General features: G+C 50.0%; 8 protein-coding genes across 8 annotated transcripts; 4 read left to right on the top strand and 4 right to left on the bottom strand.

Moving 5' to 3' along the window:
- Positions 1-861: 861 nt before the first annotated feature.
- ABOM_002206 (uncharacterized protein) lies at positions 862-1,668 on the top strand (the record flags this gene model as incomplete). Its single annotated transcript, XM_022529336.1, has 1 exon — positions 862-1,668. One exon carries the CDS (start codon positions 862-864, stop codon positions 1,666-1,668), a length of 807 nt encoding a protein of 268 aa, XP_022391888.1.
- Positions 1,669-2,231: 563 nt separating this feature from the next.
- On the bottom strand, positions 2,232-4,104 carry ABOM_002205 (putative 2-ketogluconate transporter; the record flags this gene model as incomplete). Its single annotated transcript, XM_022529335.1, has 5 exons — positions 2,232-2,476; positions 2,536-2,747; positions 2,804-3,322; positions 3,402-3,679; positions 3,751-4,104. 5 exons carry the CDS (start codon positions 4,102-4,104, stop codon positions 2,232-2,234), a joined length of 1,608 nt encoding a protein of 535 aa, XP_022391889.1.
- A 658-nt stretch (positions 4,105-4,762) lies between these two features.
- On the top strand, positions 4,763-5,863 carry ABOM_002204 (glycoside hydrolase family 88/105 protein; the record flags this gene model as incomplete). The annotated part of the gene is made up of 1 exon (XM_022529334.1): positions 4,763-5,863. One exon carries the CDS (start codon positions 4,763-4,765, stop codon positions 5,861-5,863), a length of 1,101 nt encoding a protein of 366 aa, XP_022391890.1.
- A 725-nt stretch (positions 5,864-6,588) lies between these two features.
- ABOM_002203 (MBL fold metallo-hydrolase) lies at positions 6,589-7,386 on the bottom strand (the record flags this gene model as incomplete). Its single annotated transcript, XM_022529333.1, has 1 exon — positions 6,589-7,386. The coding sequence occupies one exon, from the start codon at positions 7,384-7,386 to the stop codon at positions 6,589-6,591; it is 798 nt and encodes a 265-aa protein (XP_022391886.1).
- An 888-nt stretch (positions 7,387-8,274) lies between these two features.
- Positions 8,275-9,887, bottom strand: ABOM_002202 (MFS transporter; the record flags this gene model as incomplete). Its single annotated transcript, XM_022529332.1, has 2 exons — positions 8,275-8,932; positions 9,001-9,887. The coding sequence occupies 2 exons, from the start codon at positions 9,885-9,887 to the stop codon at positions 8,275-8,277; spliced, it is 1,545 nt and encodes a 514-aa protein (XP_022392019.1).
- Positions 9,888-10,215: 328 nt separating this feature from the next.
- Positions 10,216-11,542, top strand: ABOM_002201 (C6 and C2H2 transcription factor; the record flags this gene model as incomplete). The annotated part of the gene is made up of 3 exons (XM_022529331.1): positions 10,216-10,351; positions 10,438-10,646; positions 10,964-11,542. 3 exons carry the CDS (start codon positions 10,216-10,218, stop codon positions 11,540-11,542), a joined length of 924 nt encoding a protein of 307 aa, XP_022392020.1.
- A 756-nt stretch (positions 11,543-12,298) lies between these two features.
- Positions 12,299-14,065, bottom strand: ABOM_002200 (cytochrome P450; the record flags this gene model as incomplete). The annotated part of the gene is made up of 5 exons (XM_022529330.1): positions 12,299-12,476; positions 12,532-12,698; positions 12,761-12,871; positions 12,928-13,790; positions 13,852-14,065. 5 exons carry the CDS (start codon positions 14,063-14,065, stop codon positions 12,299-12,301), a joined length of 1,533 nt encoding a protein of 510 aa, XP_022391887.1.
- A 572-nt stretch (positions 14,066-14,637) lies between these two features.
- On the top strand, positions 14,638-16,302 carry ABOM_002199 (cytochrome P450; the record flags this gene model as incomplete). Its single annotated transcript, XM_022529329.1, has 3 exons — positions 14,638-14,819; positions 14,876-15,319; positions 15,384-16,302. The coding sequence occupies 3 exons, from the start codon at positions 14,638-14,640 to the stop codon at positions 16,300-16,302; spliced, it is 1,545 nt and encodes a 514-aa protein (XP_022392032.1).
- Between the last annotated feature and the right edge of the window lie 1,619 nt (positions 16,303-17,921).

The following is a 17,921-nucleotide window of genomic DNA, read 5'->3' as shown; positions in this document are numbered from 1 at the left end:
GGTTACATGCCCATGAGCGCTATATGGGCTCGACACTACGTGAACAACAGGACTGAGGCACAGGTCTGCTAGGGAGACTGCCGCAGTCGGGCCCAAGTTGTCGCAAGCATCACTTGTGCGACTCCTTAAACTTGGAAACATATGGTGTTAGAAGAAAGACTTTCGGAGTTTTATCACCTTATAGATCCAAGCCAACATGTTTTGTGCCCATGAACAGCAGCTTTGGGCACCTGTGATGACCCTCTGTGGACTTCTCACTAAAGCATTGTATTAGGCAACGATGATAGAATTGTGATGACATTCTTGTGTTGTTCGGGAATGCACTGTTCTTGGGACGGGCTTGACGTGGTGTCAGCCCTGGACGATTCCGTCGGTTGAATGTGCGGTGTGGTTTTATGGACGCGACTGACAATTGGAAATTTGTCATTGGGCATGGCTGGGAAAATGAAACATGAACTGAAGTCCCAGGTGCCCCCATACACCATCGTGGCCGTCAGGAAGAACCGACCACACCAGTTTCCGTGGCGCGACGGGAGTGGATGCCAAGTGACGAATAACAGTTTTACATCTACATCGCCAGCTGGCGATGTATCACCCACCATCAGCAATGCGCACCCTCGTTTTGTATCACCTTAAAAAGTCTCTGTGTCATTCTTTTCCCGCGTGGTACTCGACAAGTAACTTTGACTTTCACTTTTAGCGCTTCCATATAGCGCCAATGCGACACGAGTTAAAAGTACAGTCGCACGAGTTGAATACATAGCTAGGTACATCTAGTGAACGACTTTTGGACGAAATGCGAGATCTAATCGGACAAAGAGCAGACCAGATTATCCGACCGCAGAGTCTGTACCGCATATGATGTCTCCAGATACCCCTCCCGACTCCCCCCAGTCATTTGCAACGGCCCTCCTTCCGTCGTCGCTCATGGCCGTCCACAAGGACCGTTTTGAAGCGGAATTCGGCAGGAAGAAACGGAGCGAACGTGCTCATGGACCACATGTCTATGAGGACACCGAATGGGTCGAGGATGATCTTGAAGACCGGGTCCAACTCATCGGGAGCTCCCTAAACCGTGACATGAATCGCCTAAACCTGTTGCTCCAAAAGGACCGTAACGATGCTAGGCAAATAAGTAGCTGGCAGGCCCGTATCGACCATCTAGAACGAGAATTGAAAGCTTCTAATGCGGAGCGAGATGCATTACGCATAGCTCTGGAAGAGTCGCAGAGCCGTTCGGCTCAAGAGAAGGATGTTGCACGCCATCACGAATCGCTGCAAAACCAGCTCAGCGAGATGCAAAATCAAGTCCAGACCCTGAACAAAAAAGCAGAATTTCAGGCGGCAATGCTCACGAAGAAGGATAACTTGCTTCAGAAGCACACAAAAGCCTCGAATCTGAAGGTGCAAAAAGAGAAGACTCAGCTGGAGGAGGCCCTTGAAAAAGCTAAGCGGCGGGCCGCTGATGCACAGAAAAATGCCCGAAACGCTGAGAGCGAGCGTGACGAGGCGCAGAAAACGCTGGAGGAAACCAGGAAAAAGCTTATGTCGTCACGGCATAAACGATCGATTGTTGAAGATCAACGCAAGACACTGGAGAAACAAATCAAGGAGTTGAAAGATGAACTGTCGAAAAAGAAAGAAAAGAAACGCCGGTACTTTTGGTAGAGATTGAGGAAGGTATTCGCAGATATCTGCCTTGGCCATCAATCCAGCATCCACGCCAAAGATGTCATAAAAAAGAAGACAAGAGACGGCCTTAGCAGCGCTATTTCCTTTCTATAACACTATATCTCTCGGGTTTGATAACAGCCTTTGTCTATTTATTTCCTGTCTTCCATTCTTGAACTTTGTTCGCCATATACATCGCATATTGTACAATCGGATGTTGAACTCAATCGCAAGTACCACTTTCTACAGGTCTATCACACCCACTGTGCTATGTAAATTACGTACAGACCTTAGCGCCTTATATTGGCAACTTAACCTTGAGGTACGCCCCCACACCTGATGATAAACATGCTAGATTAACCTTATAAGGATCGGTCAATCAATTTTACGCAACCAAGGAACCCCTTGCAGGAGACCTGCAGAAGATCTGCAAAGGCCGCCTCAATGACGACAGGAACTCGAGACTAAATTACAAGAGAAAAGGGTATATTCATTCATTCCATACATCAAACATACAAACACCCAATAACAGCCAGTGTCAGAACAACCAAGACCAGGACCTAATAGATATATCTGAAGTGAAGATTCTCCTGGTCCGTCCGGTCCTCAAAAGCGTGGTCAAGGTTGTCAGTAGTGTCAGGGTTAACTCCAGCCTCCTGCAACATGCGCTCCTTCTTCTTGTTCTGCGCCATTAGGTAGAAGCGAAGGAAGATCACAGCCAAGGTCATGGCGGAGTAACATCCTAGATGGACACCGAAGGCAATAAAGTAGCGGGGCGCGTCTCTCGCCAGGAAAACCTGCGGGCCTGATGATTCGAGTGTTAGTTTTGTCCAGGGCTTCTATAGTGGGTAAATAGGTGCTTACCGATGGCATTGCCAACAGCCCACGAGACGAAGGTGGCTGCGACTACGGTGGACTTTTTGGTTGCTCCTGCGATATTCCGCGAGACCATGGAGAGACAGAGACCCTGGGCGGACCAGAAAGAGAGAGTGATGTAGTAGCTGATGAGGAGGCCGGCCTTTGTGGCCAAGTTCTTATTTTCGACTGTCATCAGGACGATGGTTCCGACAAAGGATCTGGCGGATGTTAGTGACACTCTCACGAGGGAGGTGGACAGGGTAATGGAACATACGGGATGATAAAGCCCAGCATGATAAGCAGGTTCTGGTTAGTCTTCTTCACTAACCATGCGGACGACATCAGAACGACAATGATGTAGAAACCCAACACCATAGCTAACAGCTGAGTCTGCAGTTCGGTGAAGTTGAAGCCTGTGATAATAATGTTTGCAAAGGAGCCCAGGCCGCTAGTGGGAAGTGTAGTGAAGACCTGGATGGCACAGTAACACCACATTTGCGGATCCCGGAAGGCTTCCCACATCTGGTAACTACGGAACTGCTTGTTTTGCATACCGGTCTGGTTGGCACGGACACGCTCGATCATCAAATGCTTTTCTTCTTCAGTGAAGCACTTGGCTCGCATAGGTGAATCGGGCATCCAGTAGAGGACAAACAAGCCCCAGAGGACTGAAAGGCACCCGTATGCGATGAAAATCGCCTGCCACGAGTGGATGGCCTTGTCTTTGCCGATCAAGCTAAAACAGTACGCGAGCAGACCACCGACAATTTGCTGACCTCCGTTCATCATGTACCTAGACGAAGGTTAGAATCGAACCGGGCAACCCAGCTGCTTCCCTGGGGGAGCGGTGTTCATGGTTTAGGATTACCCACCAGTATGTGACCGTGGCAGCCTGTTCCTCTCGCTTATACCACATTCCCGACAGGATGACAAATGACGGCTGACAGACAGCTTCGAAGATACCCAAGAGGGTACGCACGACGACTAAACCGACAAAGTTGTGGCAAGCCGCGTGGAGTGCCAAAATGGAACCCCAAAGGATGATATTGATCCCAAGGTATTTGGCGATGGGGACTCGTTGGAGAATCCAGTTCGTTGGATACTCTACGATGAGGACGGCGATGTAGATACAGGTTGTCAACCAGGAGTACTGCCAAGGGAAGATATATCAGCATTGGTGTCTCGTGCCCACTCTCTCATGCACGGTCCAGATATACATACCTGTTGGCCGTGTAGGTTGTTATCCTCGCGAATACCCATAATGGATGCGAAGGACATTGTGCCTTTATCCAGGGCTTGTAAGAAATACGTTAGAATCATGATCACCAGCACGCGGCGATCGATCTTGCGCCGCAGCATTCGATTGGTGGCTTCATCGATTTCTACCCGGCCGCGGTTTGCATACTCCTGGAGCTCATTGTCGACACGGGAATAGTCCACCGCATCTTTGTCACTGGGGGAAAGCACCCGCTCGACATGAGAGATGTCTTTCTTCATGTCGTTCATTGCAGTGGTGGGAGGGGTGGCCTCGTGGACCTGGGGGTCACCAGAGGATGGGGGTCTTGCCTCTGTCATGGTGGAATATGCAACAAGAAGAGAAGGAAGACGTGAGCCACCACCTGCAGTATTTGATGAGATCAACTAACAGGATGGAAAGCAGACAGGGTCAGGAAGGCCAGAAAATGCCCGGCGGGGGGGTTGCTGGGACCTTTTATTGTCAGCACTCTCCATGGCGGCCAGAATCTCTCATGATTATTTATTTTTTAAATTAACGGTGTCACTCCGCGGCACGAGGATGAGTATACGGGCGGTCTAACCCAAGGCCAACGAGTCATGGCGTATCTTTCCCCAGTTCTGCATTTTGGCCACCCCGTGGGTCAATTTGTCTGGGGAAAAGGTTTTGCGGAGAGGAATAACCCGAGCTCCAAGCGAAGGAATCGGGCAAGTGCCGTCGGCCCACCGCGAAGCTTGGGATCCATGCCATGTGCTCGTCAAATAGGCGACGAGAGCCAAGGAAACCGGCGCAGTTAAGGGCGCCTCCTCGGTGGGCGTTGACCCGAAGCTAAAAGCATCCCACGGACAAAGTGGTGGCAGTTTCTCCGCGTATCAACTTGTGGATCCGCTTCGGTGAGTGTTATTAGGGCGCTGGTCCGTTCACTCTCTGGCCTGCTTTCCTCGACACTAATTTCACATTCCTTCTTTGCCGCAATCCCAAGGGTCTCTGTGCTTCATGATGTCGTCCAATACTGCCCCTCCGCAGGTTCGCGAGACCGTCAACCGCCTCATCCATAATCTCGTTAACATTAAAGATGAAACCGGCCGATTTCTCATGCCGTTGGCAGACGGTCGCATCATCGATACCAAGTCCTGGCACGGCTGGGAATGGACGCACGGCATTGGTTTGTACGGTATCTGGAAGTACTACGAAATGACGGGCGATCCTGAATTGTTGAAAATTATTGAAGACTGGTTTGCCGCCCGCTTCGCCGAGGGCGGCACCACCAAGAATATCAACACCATGGCCGTGTTCCTGACACTGGCCTACGTCTATGAAAAGACCGGCAACATCACCTATCTTCCCTGGCTAGACGCCTGGGCCGAATGGGCCATGCACGACCTGCCTCGGACGCGCTACGGCGGGCTGCAGCACGCCACCTATCTCACAGACAACTACCAGCAGCTCTGGGACGACACCTTAATGATGACCGTCATGCCTCTCGCAAAGATCGGAAAGCTCCTAAACCGCCCAGAGTACATCGCCGAATCCAAGCGGCAATTCCTCCTCCACATCAAATACCTATTCGACACCAAGACCGGACTATTCTACCACGGATGGACCTTCGAAGACGGCGGCCACAACTTCGCGCAGGCGCGATGGGCCCGCGGTAACAGCTGGATTACCATCGTCATCCCAGAATTCATTGAACTGCTCGAGCTGGAGCCCACAGACCCCATCCGGGTACACCTCATCGACACGCTCGAAGCACAATGCGAGGCGCTCCAACGTCTCCAAAACGAGTCCGGCGCTTGGCACACTCTCCTTGACCACTCCGACTCCTATGTCGAGTCGTCTGCCACCGCCGGGTTTGCATATGGTATCCTGAAGGCGGTGCGCAAGCGGTATATCTCTGCGCAATATAAGCCCGTAGCCGAAAAGGCGATCGCGGCGGTGGTCGGGGCAGTGGATGCCGACGGCGAGTTGCAGAACACGAGTTTCGGCACGGGAATGGGAGACAACCTGCAGTTCTATAAGGATATCCCCCTCACGTCTATGCCGTATGGACAGGCCATGGCTATTATGGCTCTGGGAGAGCATCTGCGTGGGTTCCTGTGATGGGTTAGTCGTATGCCGATTATTTGTACATAGATGTGCCATGATAGATATAGACTTTATGATTATGAGGGCAGAATGAACCATTTCTGATCTGAATTTTACCTGCTCTGGTCGATGTAAATGTCTCGATGAGGATTGGTCTGGCTGTCTCTTTTTACCATTTGATACTTCGAGAGCTCTATAATAACAGCGTATATATCAAGCGAAGGAGAGCAATAAAAGAACGGATGATGTCATCCTCTTTGTGAACAACTTACATCTGCTGAGGCGGGAGATGTGCTAACCACCTATTCATAATGGTAGATTCGCACTAGCTTCATAATGCCCAAAGCCTTGTTCAATTGTCCACGGACTTGGTTGTCTAGCAATGAAGATTATCTCTCTCCCAATTGTGTATACACTCCAATATCGTAATGATGAATATAATCAATTTCGAAAGAAATACGTACATGCACCATGTGATATTCTAGGAGATAATAACATGTTATAGAAAGCAGCCCATTCGTTATGTTCGAAGGATGTGCTCTAGAATATATATAGGGTGAACGGAATGAAATTTTGCATATCACTAGCAAGTTGCCAGCATGATTACCGGCAGCCCAACACTAATGCTGGAACATATAAAAAACCATGGACGTAACATAGCAAGTCTTTGCTGTCTAATACATATCAAAACCCAAGAAAGAAAGTCTACACAAAACAAACCCACGCTACCTCAACAAACGCTAGAGAGCCGAAACCTCCTCGCCTCCCTTCATCCAGCAGATCTTATCACTGATACCCTCATCCTCAAAGACCTGGCGCAACTCAGCCCCGAACTGAGTGAAATGACCCCAAGATTCGTAATGCATAGGAACGAGGACGTCGGCCTTGAGGGCGCGGAATAGCTTAGCTCCATCCTTGCCACCCATGGTGATCTGCATCTTGGGACCATTAAGATCGGCCAGGTTAGGAACGTGAGCATTACCCAGGTTCATGACGGCAGCACAGACATGGTACCGGTCTGCGATAGACTCCAGCTCTTCGATGTAGACAGTGTCGCCCGTGAAGTAGATGGCGTTGGGGAGACCGTCGGCGTGATGTCCGAAGTCTTCTCCCGTTATGATGAAGCCGGTGCATTCGTCGCCGGGAACGTGCTGGGTTGGGGTCGCGATTATCTTGAATTTCTTGCCGCCGATCACGCTCTCAATCTCCTCCCAGGGCTTCATGCCGTGCACGGCGGGCCGGGGCGCGAGGTTCTTGGCCCCGTCGACGGTGGTGAAAACGCGGCGTCCGTCCAGGAGTTGGCGGCCGAGCTCATCCAGGTTGTCGGGGTGGTCTTCGTGGCTGAGGAGCACGGCGTCAATCACGGGGAGCTGGTCCAGACGGAGAGCAGGGTCTTCGGTCACTTTCAGGACTATGATCTCTCTGTCCCAGAAGGTGCCGGCTGGGGAAAAGAAAGGGTCCGTCAGGAATTTGACGCCGTTGATCTCGAGGATGGCAGTGGCAGTGCCAATGTGGGTGACGTTAAGAGTGGGAGCCATTGCGTTGAAAGAGCCGAGAAAGAAAAATTGAGAATCGGATACTTGTCAGAGTCACTTGTTGAAACTTGCGCAATGCAGAACGATGTTATTTGTGGATATGAATGAAGAATGCTGAGGAGCTACAGGGACGGTGCCCGGTACTTATACCTCAAACGCGTACAGTAGTTTAGTGAGAGAGACCCATTGCAGGACATTAGAAATCCAGATGATGTAAACCTTGACCGATAAGTCAGCCCTAAAATTATACAACCGGCATCCCTCCTCTCGGTATCCCGCCTTTCGGTATCCCTCCTCGGATCTCAGCCCCGGATCTAAATACGCTGGAGGAGTCGGCCCGTAGCCCACAAGAAACGCCCCACACAGAGACATACCCTTTGGCAATCCAACTCAATTACCGCGTTACTAATAACTTAACAAAGCTTGTTGACTAAAAGTTTGTTCTTACATTATCCAGGTGGAATGCGCCGGTCAATGTAGGATTACTGACATTGGCTCGACAACTTAGGATGCTTGCCGAATCATACATGATAGCCCTACATAGAGAGGCTACGAATTGCCGTCCCTTCCTCGATCTCATTAGCAAAAGAAGCTTTCTACCCATAGCTAGAACTTGTCTCGGAAGCCAAGAATTAGTGGACATAGAATAGAATGCAAGGCCTGCCAAGCAGTAACGCTGGTACTAGTAGCTTGAACCAACCAATCAAGTAGTATCTACAGATGGTCCAAATATGTATGATAAGACCCATAGATCCTTAGAATGACTATACCTGATCATAAAGATCGGTAAGGTTTAGTCATAGGTCGCATGTATTAATGTATCATTTTCACATATTATCGCTAATCAAACACAAATAGTATTACAGAACGATCTAAAAGTCTCCAGAATCTTCAGGTATTTCCTGTCGTCGCCTGCATCCTCTCCATCTCCTGAATCATAGGACTTGCCTTACGAATCCTATGTCCGTAGAAATAAAAAACCACTGGAATGGAGACACACGCCGCCTCCACAAGACCCAGCAAAGTACTGGCCCAGTTAAGCCCCAGTGTGCTATACATCGACGGTCCTGCAAGCGGCAGACAAGCGCCCAGCAGGCTGCGGAAGAACATATTCCCCGCCATCGCAGAGGCAGTGTAGATGCCGTACGAGCGGGCGACGTAGGTAGTGGCATAGATAAACACACATGCATTGCCAGCACCAAACGGAACCCCGGACAGAATGGGCACGATCCAATGTACATTCGGTGTGCAAGTCCAGGCGAACCACAGCTGCCCAACAGCGAGGAGAATTGCACCCAGAATAATCACGCTGACAATCGCCTCTGGAGATACCTCACCAGTTACAGGGTCCTTGCGATGACGATCAATCGCTTTGCGGAAGAGAGGTTCGCATGCGATGGTGATCAGGACGCCGGACCCCATGCCAATGAAGGAGAGGCCCCCAATTCCAGGTGACCAGCCACGCTCTGTCTGAAAGGCGATTGGGTATGCAACGAAGCACAGATAAAGAACGCCGTAGACGATCGCGATGTAGCTGTCCCAGAATATGCTGTCATGGGTTAACATCAGGTCAAGCTTGTAGGTACAGGCAAAGGGGGTTCAGGACAGGATGCTTACCAGATTGGCTCGGTCACAAGCATGACGAACGGCCGGCTGAGACCGGTTTTGAGTCGCTTTGACAGATCTTCTCCACCATCGTATCGCGTCCACCACTTGGGATCCCCTGTTTCTTTCCGAAGTTTTGCTGCTCGCTTTTGGAGGATCACCGGAGCGTATGTTTCCTTGATAAAGCACATCAGGACGAGAATTGCACCACCAAAGATCAGGACAATCCAGTTCGTCCACCTCCAGCCCAGATACTGGAACACAAAACCGCCAATTATCGGGCCATAGACAGGGCCGTTTGTAGGTCCAATCGACCAGATACCGAACGCCAGAGCGCGATGTTTATTGGAGACAATATCATTCACCGAGGCAGGAGAGTTGCCCATGATCGCGCTGCCGAAGAGGCCTCCGAAGAACCTGCTGATTAAGATCGCTTCTATATTCCGAGCCAAAGCGCTCGGAAGGATGAGCAAGAGAAAGATGGCCATAGAGACTATGTAAACTGGTCTTCGACCGACAACTTCGCTCAGTGGGGCGAATACAATGGTTCCCACCCCCATGCCAAGAAGGTAGGTAAAGACACCGAAGAGACCGGTAAGTTTCGATATGTGGAATTCATCCTCCAGACCCGGGATTCCTGAAGTGTACAGAGTGCTGGAAAGACTGACCACTGTCGCACCAAGGCTCATCGTCACAACAGTGACACTTTTGTACCATAGCGGCCAGAGACGGGGGTTTTCGGGGTCCTCAGCTTTCCAGAAGATCTCATAATCTGGAGAATTTTCCAAACTTGGCAGCTTGGAGATAGCGGGTTCAAGTGTTTGAGCAGTGCAGCCTTGTGCATCTGCTGTGTAGCTTCGAGTAAGTTCATGCTCGTTGACGTATACTATGTCTGCCATTTCGGAGTGACGGAGAGAACCCATAGCTGTAGGCCTCTTACCGAAACCGAATCACGCAGGATTCAGAAGATCAAGCGAACGAGACGGATACAGCTAAAAGATTTGATTAGAATTCGAAAATATGAACGGATAAACAGAACAGTTGCTTATACCTCCTATATAGTTGTCCCGAGTGGGAGTGACCGAGCGGGATGCCGACTGGCCCATGGGCTTAGTAAACCAGATAGAAAAGCTGGCGAGGGAACTTGCCACTCGGCATCCCTCTCAGTGAGACCCTCACATCTTCTCCCGTATATCGCGAAAGACGCCACGACGTACGTATCCTACAATGCCGCCACGCTCAGAGGTTAGCTCTGCTCAAACCTCCTTCCAATGCGAGCACCCAGGATGTAGTATGAGTTATCAACGGAAAGAACACTTAAACCGGCACATCGTCAATCATCGTCAACGGGAGCGCTTCTCCTGTCCGCACTGCGACAGCACCCTTGCCAGAAAGAATGTACCATGATGGGCCTTGTGTGAGTTATCGTGAAAACTAACTATCATTCAGCGATCTCCTACGTCGCCATATCCGGAACTACCATCCAGAGAGAGAGCCTCCGCAGTCTCGAGCGCGGCAGGCTTGCGGAGCCTGCCATGCTCGAAAGGAACGGTGTGACGGGGGATACCCATGTAATCGATGTCAGCAGCGAGGAGCTCCCTGTCCACGTCCTCAGGAGGCGGGTCGTGGCGACAGCAAATCCCAAGAGACTCAAACGCGTTTGGACCCGGAAGTAGTGCGTTCGGTGCCGGGCGAATCCCGGTGGATCGCTCAGGACTTCATTGATATCTACTTTCACGACTTTCATCCCACTTGGCCGTTTCTACATTGGGGAACATTCGAGCTCTCTCAAGAGCCGTGTATACTTCTCCAATCAATGTTAATGATTGGGTTGTGGATCAAAGGCGACCAAGCGGCACGGGACACGGCGATGACTTTTCATCGTAATTTGCTTTCTGCAATTCAAGCTCAAAGGGTGTGAACCGATATCCGTATAATAGAAGCCAACTTGCTGCTGACGTTGTCTGTCCAACAGAGTCAATGGTATATCTCGGATTCGACGAACGGCCGCAACCATGACACCCCCTGGCCCATGGCGACCTACCAGAGTATCCTTCTACAGCTTATCTTCGCTCTACTTGTGGCCAAACAAGAGACCTCTCTTAATTTGAACATGCGTTTTCAACTGAAGGATTCTACATATGAACTCCTCACATCACTCGTGGAAACCTGTCGCCGGCTTGGTTTGTTCTACTATCCGAATATGCTTGCTCAGCACCACTCCTCTGCCCCGATAGCGCTCATATGGGTGAACGTGGAGGAGATCAAGCGTTTTGGATTGGCGTTATATAAGATTTGTCGGCTCTGTACTCGGAGCGCGTCGACCGAGAGGGATGGTAGCGACAAGCCAAGTGAGCTTCTAACTCTGGCAGACCTGGACTTTTGCATGCCGGATAGCGATGAAATGTGGAACGCTCCGTCGAGTACGGGAGTTGAATTAATCCGAAGTAGTGCTCTTCAACGGGAATGCAGGGATAATCGTGATCCGGACAACTGGATATCCCAGGCATCGGGGAAATTGTGCGATTCTGGGGTCGGTATTGACTGGATATAGCTCGTTTCCCAAATCGCGACCTAGTCAGCAAGGGTAACACTAAGGGTTGTAGATCTTCGGCAACTGGAGCCCGTCGGTGGGCACGGAAATATGAGGGAAGTCAATACTGAAACGGAGGATATTAAATGAGCAGGGGTTGAAAGCAAGTTTACCATCCTGCGGCATCTTCAGAAGGTTGAATGTGGCCAGGTCGAAGGCAAAATAGTTCATTGTTGATAACTGCCTTGTAGATTTAATCTAGTCTTCCAAGAATTCAGAGCATGAGAGAGATAGCTAGGAGGAGGGTCCTTGAGGGCGTCCACAGGGTACTGCCATGGCATGTATTTCTTCAGCTCAACAATATAGGCTGCGGCGTGTACCGAGTCGAGAGGCATCGACTGGAGGCATTCATAGGCAGCGCCGGCGTCAAAACTCCAATCCCAAAATATCATTGGTAATCTGACTACATTCTAGACTCATGCAACGCAAGGGGAGTTTGCGTTTCGTGGTACTGAAGTAAAGCTCATGTTTCAGCTTCAGTTAATCTCGCTGGGAGTTCTATACCTCTTGCTCTAATACCATATATATCTGTTAGGGATATCTCTGACCTTTGAACAAGCCGATAGCGTGGGACCTTCTCAGATCTCTTGTCGATATGCACTTTTCGAAGGCGGCTATTGCCCTCTATTAGTGGTACCGTAGCAATTCCGGTATCGACTCTATCCTGCAAAGGCTCATATGCAGAATCAGTCCGGCTGATTACGTGGCTCGGTTTTCCTAAGAATCACCGATAATCCCCATGATTTTAGCCTTAACTTGGAAGCTGCCAGACTTCGGGGCTGGATGACCGAGGTCCCGTCCAACCTGGATATTGCTGATGGTGGTATCCACCAGCTTCATATCAACGAGACGGACTATTCTCGCTAGTGTCAAGTAGAGTTCGGCATAGGCCAAACTAACTACTGTTAGTCTAGAAATGAGGCCAACGGAAAGTCAAGGAAGCAACGTACTTTAATCCCAGACATTGCCTGCTTCCCTTGGAGAATGAAACCAAGAATCTGTTCAGATATTGTCCATTTTCAGCGGCTTTGACCCATCGCTCAGGGTTAAATGATTCCGGTTCAGGGAAAACCTGGGGATTCATATGGACAAAGTAGGCCGACTGACTCACGGGTGTCTGATACACGGGGGACGTTAGCAATTGACTCCCTGCGTTACAGCGTTGGGCAGTCTACCTACCCCGGGTGGGATCACGTATTCACCGTACGCTAATGATTCCAGAGGTGCAACGCGAGGAGACCGAGCCACCAGCCCATGTGATAGCCGCAGGGACTCGTTAACCACTCCAGTCTAGCAGTGCTCCGTTAGTATTGGGCAATAGTAACATTCTAATAGGACAATCATACCAAATACGGTAATTGTTCAAGCTCAGCCCAGGTGGGTCGACTGGTTGGAGTCGGCATGACTTGTGTGAGCTCGTCGCGTAGCTTACATCTCATAGTCTCATCACTGATCAAATGAAACATGGCGACTGTCAAGGCTCTTGCGGTGGTCTCAATGCCAGCACCGAAGAGAGCCGCACCTTCTTCTTCAAGTCGACGCAGCGTCTTCTCCTGTGGTGGGACCTCAGCGACAGCTAGAGCATCAAACACATTTTTGGAGAGCATGTCATTGTCATGCGACAGCCGTTCCTTGTCAAGGGATTTCGCCGCCTGCCGACGAATCAGGTTCCTCACTGCGATGACATCGGCCATCTGAAGTCCCAACTTCTCCATAAGTCCAATCGGCACGCAGCGGAGGATCTTGGGCATGATAGGGAAAAACTTGTTGATATGACACATGGACATGACATAATTGACCGCATCGATCATCTGATTTTGGAAGACTCTCTGCTCCAGGTATCCTTGGCTCACCCCGTAGCAGTACTCTGAGACTATATCTGCTGCAAGAGCCGCAAAAACACGGTGTAGAGGCAAGACTGCCTGCGATTCAAAGGCAGAGCGGAAGCGGCTAAGCACGCGGTCTACCTTTTGTTCGATAACCAATTCGGCCTTCTTCAAGGTTCGTCTTGAAAAGTAGCTGCTCAAGAGGCTGCGGCGAAGCCGATGGTGTTCATGACCAACAGTGGCCACCATCGGCAACGGTGTAGTAAACACGCCAATGAACCTGGGATCCTTTTCTCGGACCCGCGAGCTGCCCGCATAAATCTGTTCATAGTAATAAGGATCATTGACGTGAAGTTCACGCGGGTTGATTCGTACGACTGGCCCTTTAGGGTTGTCAGCAAAACACAGACCCTGTACGCCGCTGGGTGTGACCTGGCTTTTTACCATATTTCTGATGCAACTGTTCAATCTTGCAGAGATAAGAACCGTTGCAAATCACATCGTAGTAGAACTCGTACAGGTGAGAAATGGCCGCTAGTTTCGGGCCTGGAAACTTGCGAAGAGGATGGCAAAAAAGCCGGTAGACACTCTGGATGACAACGCCCACCACAAGCGAGATTAAGCAAAGGCTCCCTGCGGAACTTGTAAATTCATCCATTGCGTTTTTCTTTGCAATGCTCTACCGGAGGCGCTTTGAAGTATCCCAACGTGTGGAAACGGAAGGTAACCACCAGCCTCGACTTTTAGTGGGGGGGCTTTTCGAAAGATATATGGTGTCTCCAGTCTCGGGTTTGCCGGAGTAGCACCGGCTCGTTTGTCACCGCGTGCTAGTAGTGAGCCCATTGGAAGGTCACTCGCGAGAGAGAAACTAATGCTGGCGTGGGCTGAAGATCGTAAACGCCTTGACGTTGTTTACATTTGATACATAAAATACTAGCGGCACAAATCCATACCAGCAAGGGGGCTCCACTCAGCGTGGCAATCAACAGAGAAATTACCGCTTGGGAGTTCAATAGTTTCAGAGCTAAAAAACTAAAATTAAATTAAATTTAAACCCCACCATCATAGGTCGTACGTAACGCATCACGGAAATTACTGTCAAATGTCACTTGGTACTGATCATTCCTGGCGGAACTATGTATTTAAAAATCGATGGTAGATCATAGAAGGCGCTCCCGTCCCTGGCGATAGTAATCCGACATCCTGCCTCTCGATTAGAATCCAACGACCATGCCGGACCTCACCACGATTCTGGGATTGAGCGCAGTCGCCCTTCTGGGGTATCTTCTCCTGTTCACTCTCCGCGTGAAACTGGATCCCCGCGAGCCGCCTCTTGTTGCAAGCACAATCCCACTGGTTGGCCATCTGATTTCCTTTCTCGTCCATGGAATTGGATACTTTGCCGCAGAAAGGTATTGAGAGGCACCCTTGCGAAAAAGCCGTAGGATGCTAAATATTTATATCTTAGTCGTAAATACGCCTTGCCCATTTTCACCATGAATATCCTCAAGGAAAGAGTGTATATCATTACTTCTCCAGACTTACTCCCGTCCGTGCGACATAGTCGCAGCACCATGTCATTCGATCCGCTCTTCACAGCCATGGCCGAGAGGGCGGGGGGGATTCGAAAACCTGGTCTGCAGCTTCTCCGGGAGGAAGAACGGGGGGGTAAGGGACTTGCTAAGAAAACGGTGGACGTGATGCGCCCTGCGCTACTTGGAAACAAGCTGGACCATCTAAATGAGCAGATGATCCATGTCCTCAAACCCATCGTCGATCAAGTGGCTTCGATTCCTACCCGTTCATTGGATTTGTATGAATGGTGCAGCGAGGCACTCACGGTTGCTAGTACGGATGCTATCTATGGCCCGTTGAATCCTTACAAATCTGAAGCTATCAGACGAGCCTTCTGGTAATTATGGCGCCTCGAATCTCCGCTTCTGCTTGCCTTGTTTTCCAAAATTAACCATGTATAGGGATTTTGAATCCAACTTAAGCCTGCTTCTCGTCGATACGCTTCCCTGGTTGACTTGCCGGAAGGCCTGGAAAGGCAGAGAACAGCTGGTCCAGGCTTTTATTCAGTTCTACCAAACGGATGGTCATCTTTCTGCATCTGATCTAGTCTATGCTCGATGGAAGGTTCAGCAAGAGGCTGGCGCAACTCTGGAGGATATCGCACGATTGGAGATCCTTACCGGGGTTGGAATCCTCTCTAACACGGTCCCAAGTTGTTTCTGGCTGCTTTTTGATATATTATCTCGCCCGGAGTTATTACGGACGATACAGGATGAGATCCAGCAGAATGCGGTCTCCATCGACTCGACGGGGACCCATACCCTTGATTTAGCAGATATCCGGGGAAAGTGCCCGACACTCCTCTCGTCATTCCAGGAGACTCTGAGAACGCGATCGAACTCCGGTCAACTCCGTGTGATATACCAAGATACACTGTTAAATGATCACTGGCTCTTGAAGTCTGGTTCGATCCTCCTGATTCCCGCGCCAGCCATCAACACAAATAGCTCGGCGTGGGGGTTGGATTCCGGGACATTCGACCCTCAGCGCTTTACCAAGACTGCTCAGATGACGGACAAGAAATTAAAGGCATCTGGGTTTTTATCCTTTGGGCTATCTCCCCACATCTGCCCTGGGCGGCATTTTGCAACAGGAGAGATCCTGGCTCTCGCTGCATTACTTATTGTGCGATATGATATCAGCCCCATGCATGGCTCTTGGACCGAACCAAAACCGAATGCGAGGGCAGTCGCTGCATCGCTTCCTCCTGCAGCTGAAAAAGTTGAGGTGACTGCCGTCGAGAGAGAGAAATATAAGGGTGTAGAATGGCAGACGACGGTGACCCCGGGGAAGGGGACATACGGCCTGATCATTGGGTAAAGACTTTCTGATCGATATTTACGGAATGAGATACGGCAGAGATTTTATCGTGAATATCAAGGCTCGAGGCAACCTCCAACCTGAACCCAAGCCCTACATTCCACCTCATTCCCACCCGCGATTGCAGGCGATTCTATAGAACATTTACCCTGACTGTACCTGAATGATCATGGTACATTCCGTATGAAAAATACCACACCCTCCTCAATTTGTGAAACTTTTCTTTTCGTGAAGGCATAGTTCCCGTGGCTGGCTGACCTTCCTTTAGGGTTAAAGTTAAGCCCAGTTCTCTTCCGACGTCTCATTGGGAACGGGAACTGCATCATCTCCACTATTTGCGTGGAGAGTTTGGGCAACACTTCTAGCCACAAGGAACAAATATCCCTGGTGGGTATTCGAGGAAACGGCACCAGAGAGGAGTGGGGATTCTGCGTGAATTCCTTTGTCTTTGCGTTTTCTTCCTTTCCTTTCTTTTCTTTTCTTCCTTCGGCTGGTTCGATGATATAAATATTTCATTCGAGGGGTTTTGGCTATAGTTTCGAACCGCCTGATGGAAAAAGTTTATTACTTGAGCAAGTCCCACATTGGCAAAAGCTTCATCACTTACTTCCGAGTACGGCTGGATCGCCGTGACCTGGGGATCTTCTACATGATCTTCTACGTGATCCTCGGGCTCCACGCGGCCCAGAACATCGATTTCGTGGCCATACCAACTGCCATTTTGACCATGTCTGCAGGATCATTGTCCTTGCAGATTTGTCCGGCTGTTAGAATTCATCTGATTGGCATTATGGGCAGCATTGTACTGGAAGGAATGCAGCAGCGGGTTCCTCAATCCTAGTTGTTGTCAGAGCGGGTGGGCAAGAGGGCTGGCTGACCCAACTATCAGGTTCGATACAGAATCTTCAGCTTAACTGTGGGGTCTTCACTAGTATATTTGTTTAGGCCTAGTCTGTAGTACCCAGGTAGATCGGGTACGAAACCATGCTGTCGATCCCTGTGGAGCGGTTCGCTTACAGATCACGAGTGGACCTATCGTATTTGGGAACGGCTCGCAGGATCCGTGAAAAGACAATGATATAGAACTATTTTACCCACCGGGATCAGCCCGATCTTTTCGCACTCTATCTCACACGTAGATTCGGTAGTTGACCGGATCTTTGGGTCAAACCTCCTGGAAACCCACACCGAGCCCGGCCGATTGGGTCCACGGGTCAAAACTCGCCCTGATAACATCTCTATGCTTCGAATCCCCGATATGAAGCCGCCAGTATTACCCGCTGGAGGTGTTTGATTGGACATGGCGCGTGTTGGATGGATTCAATCGCTCATTCTTCCAAGACACGGGACGCAATCCCCCTAGATTTAGCACTATTTTGATTGATTCCCTCTTCCTCTCCCAACTCCACCGCATCGAAATGGTCCGTGCATCATGATCATTGACTCCAAACAGAACTCATTGTCCAAGACTGAAATAGAGACGCGGTGGGAATCTTCCCACGTGTTTACTATTAGTTGGTCTCAATTGGTTGTTCAGATAGCTGACGTTGAAATAGCGGTGTTTTCGTATGGAACCCTCAGTTGCCGGACGATACGTGACCGTATTCTTACCGTGTTTA

This window comes from Aspergillus bombycis, assembly GCF_001792695.1.
Source record: "Aspergillus bombycis strain NRRL26010 chromosome Unknown contig00017, whole genome shotgun sequence".
In the NCBI taxonomy this organism is placed as follows: Eukaryota; Fungi; Ascomycota; class Eurotiomycetes; order Eurotiales; family Aspergillaceae; genus Aspergillus; species Aspergillus bombycis.
This window is presented reverse-complemented; position numbering and strand designations above follow the sequence as displayed.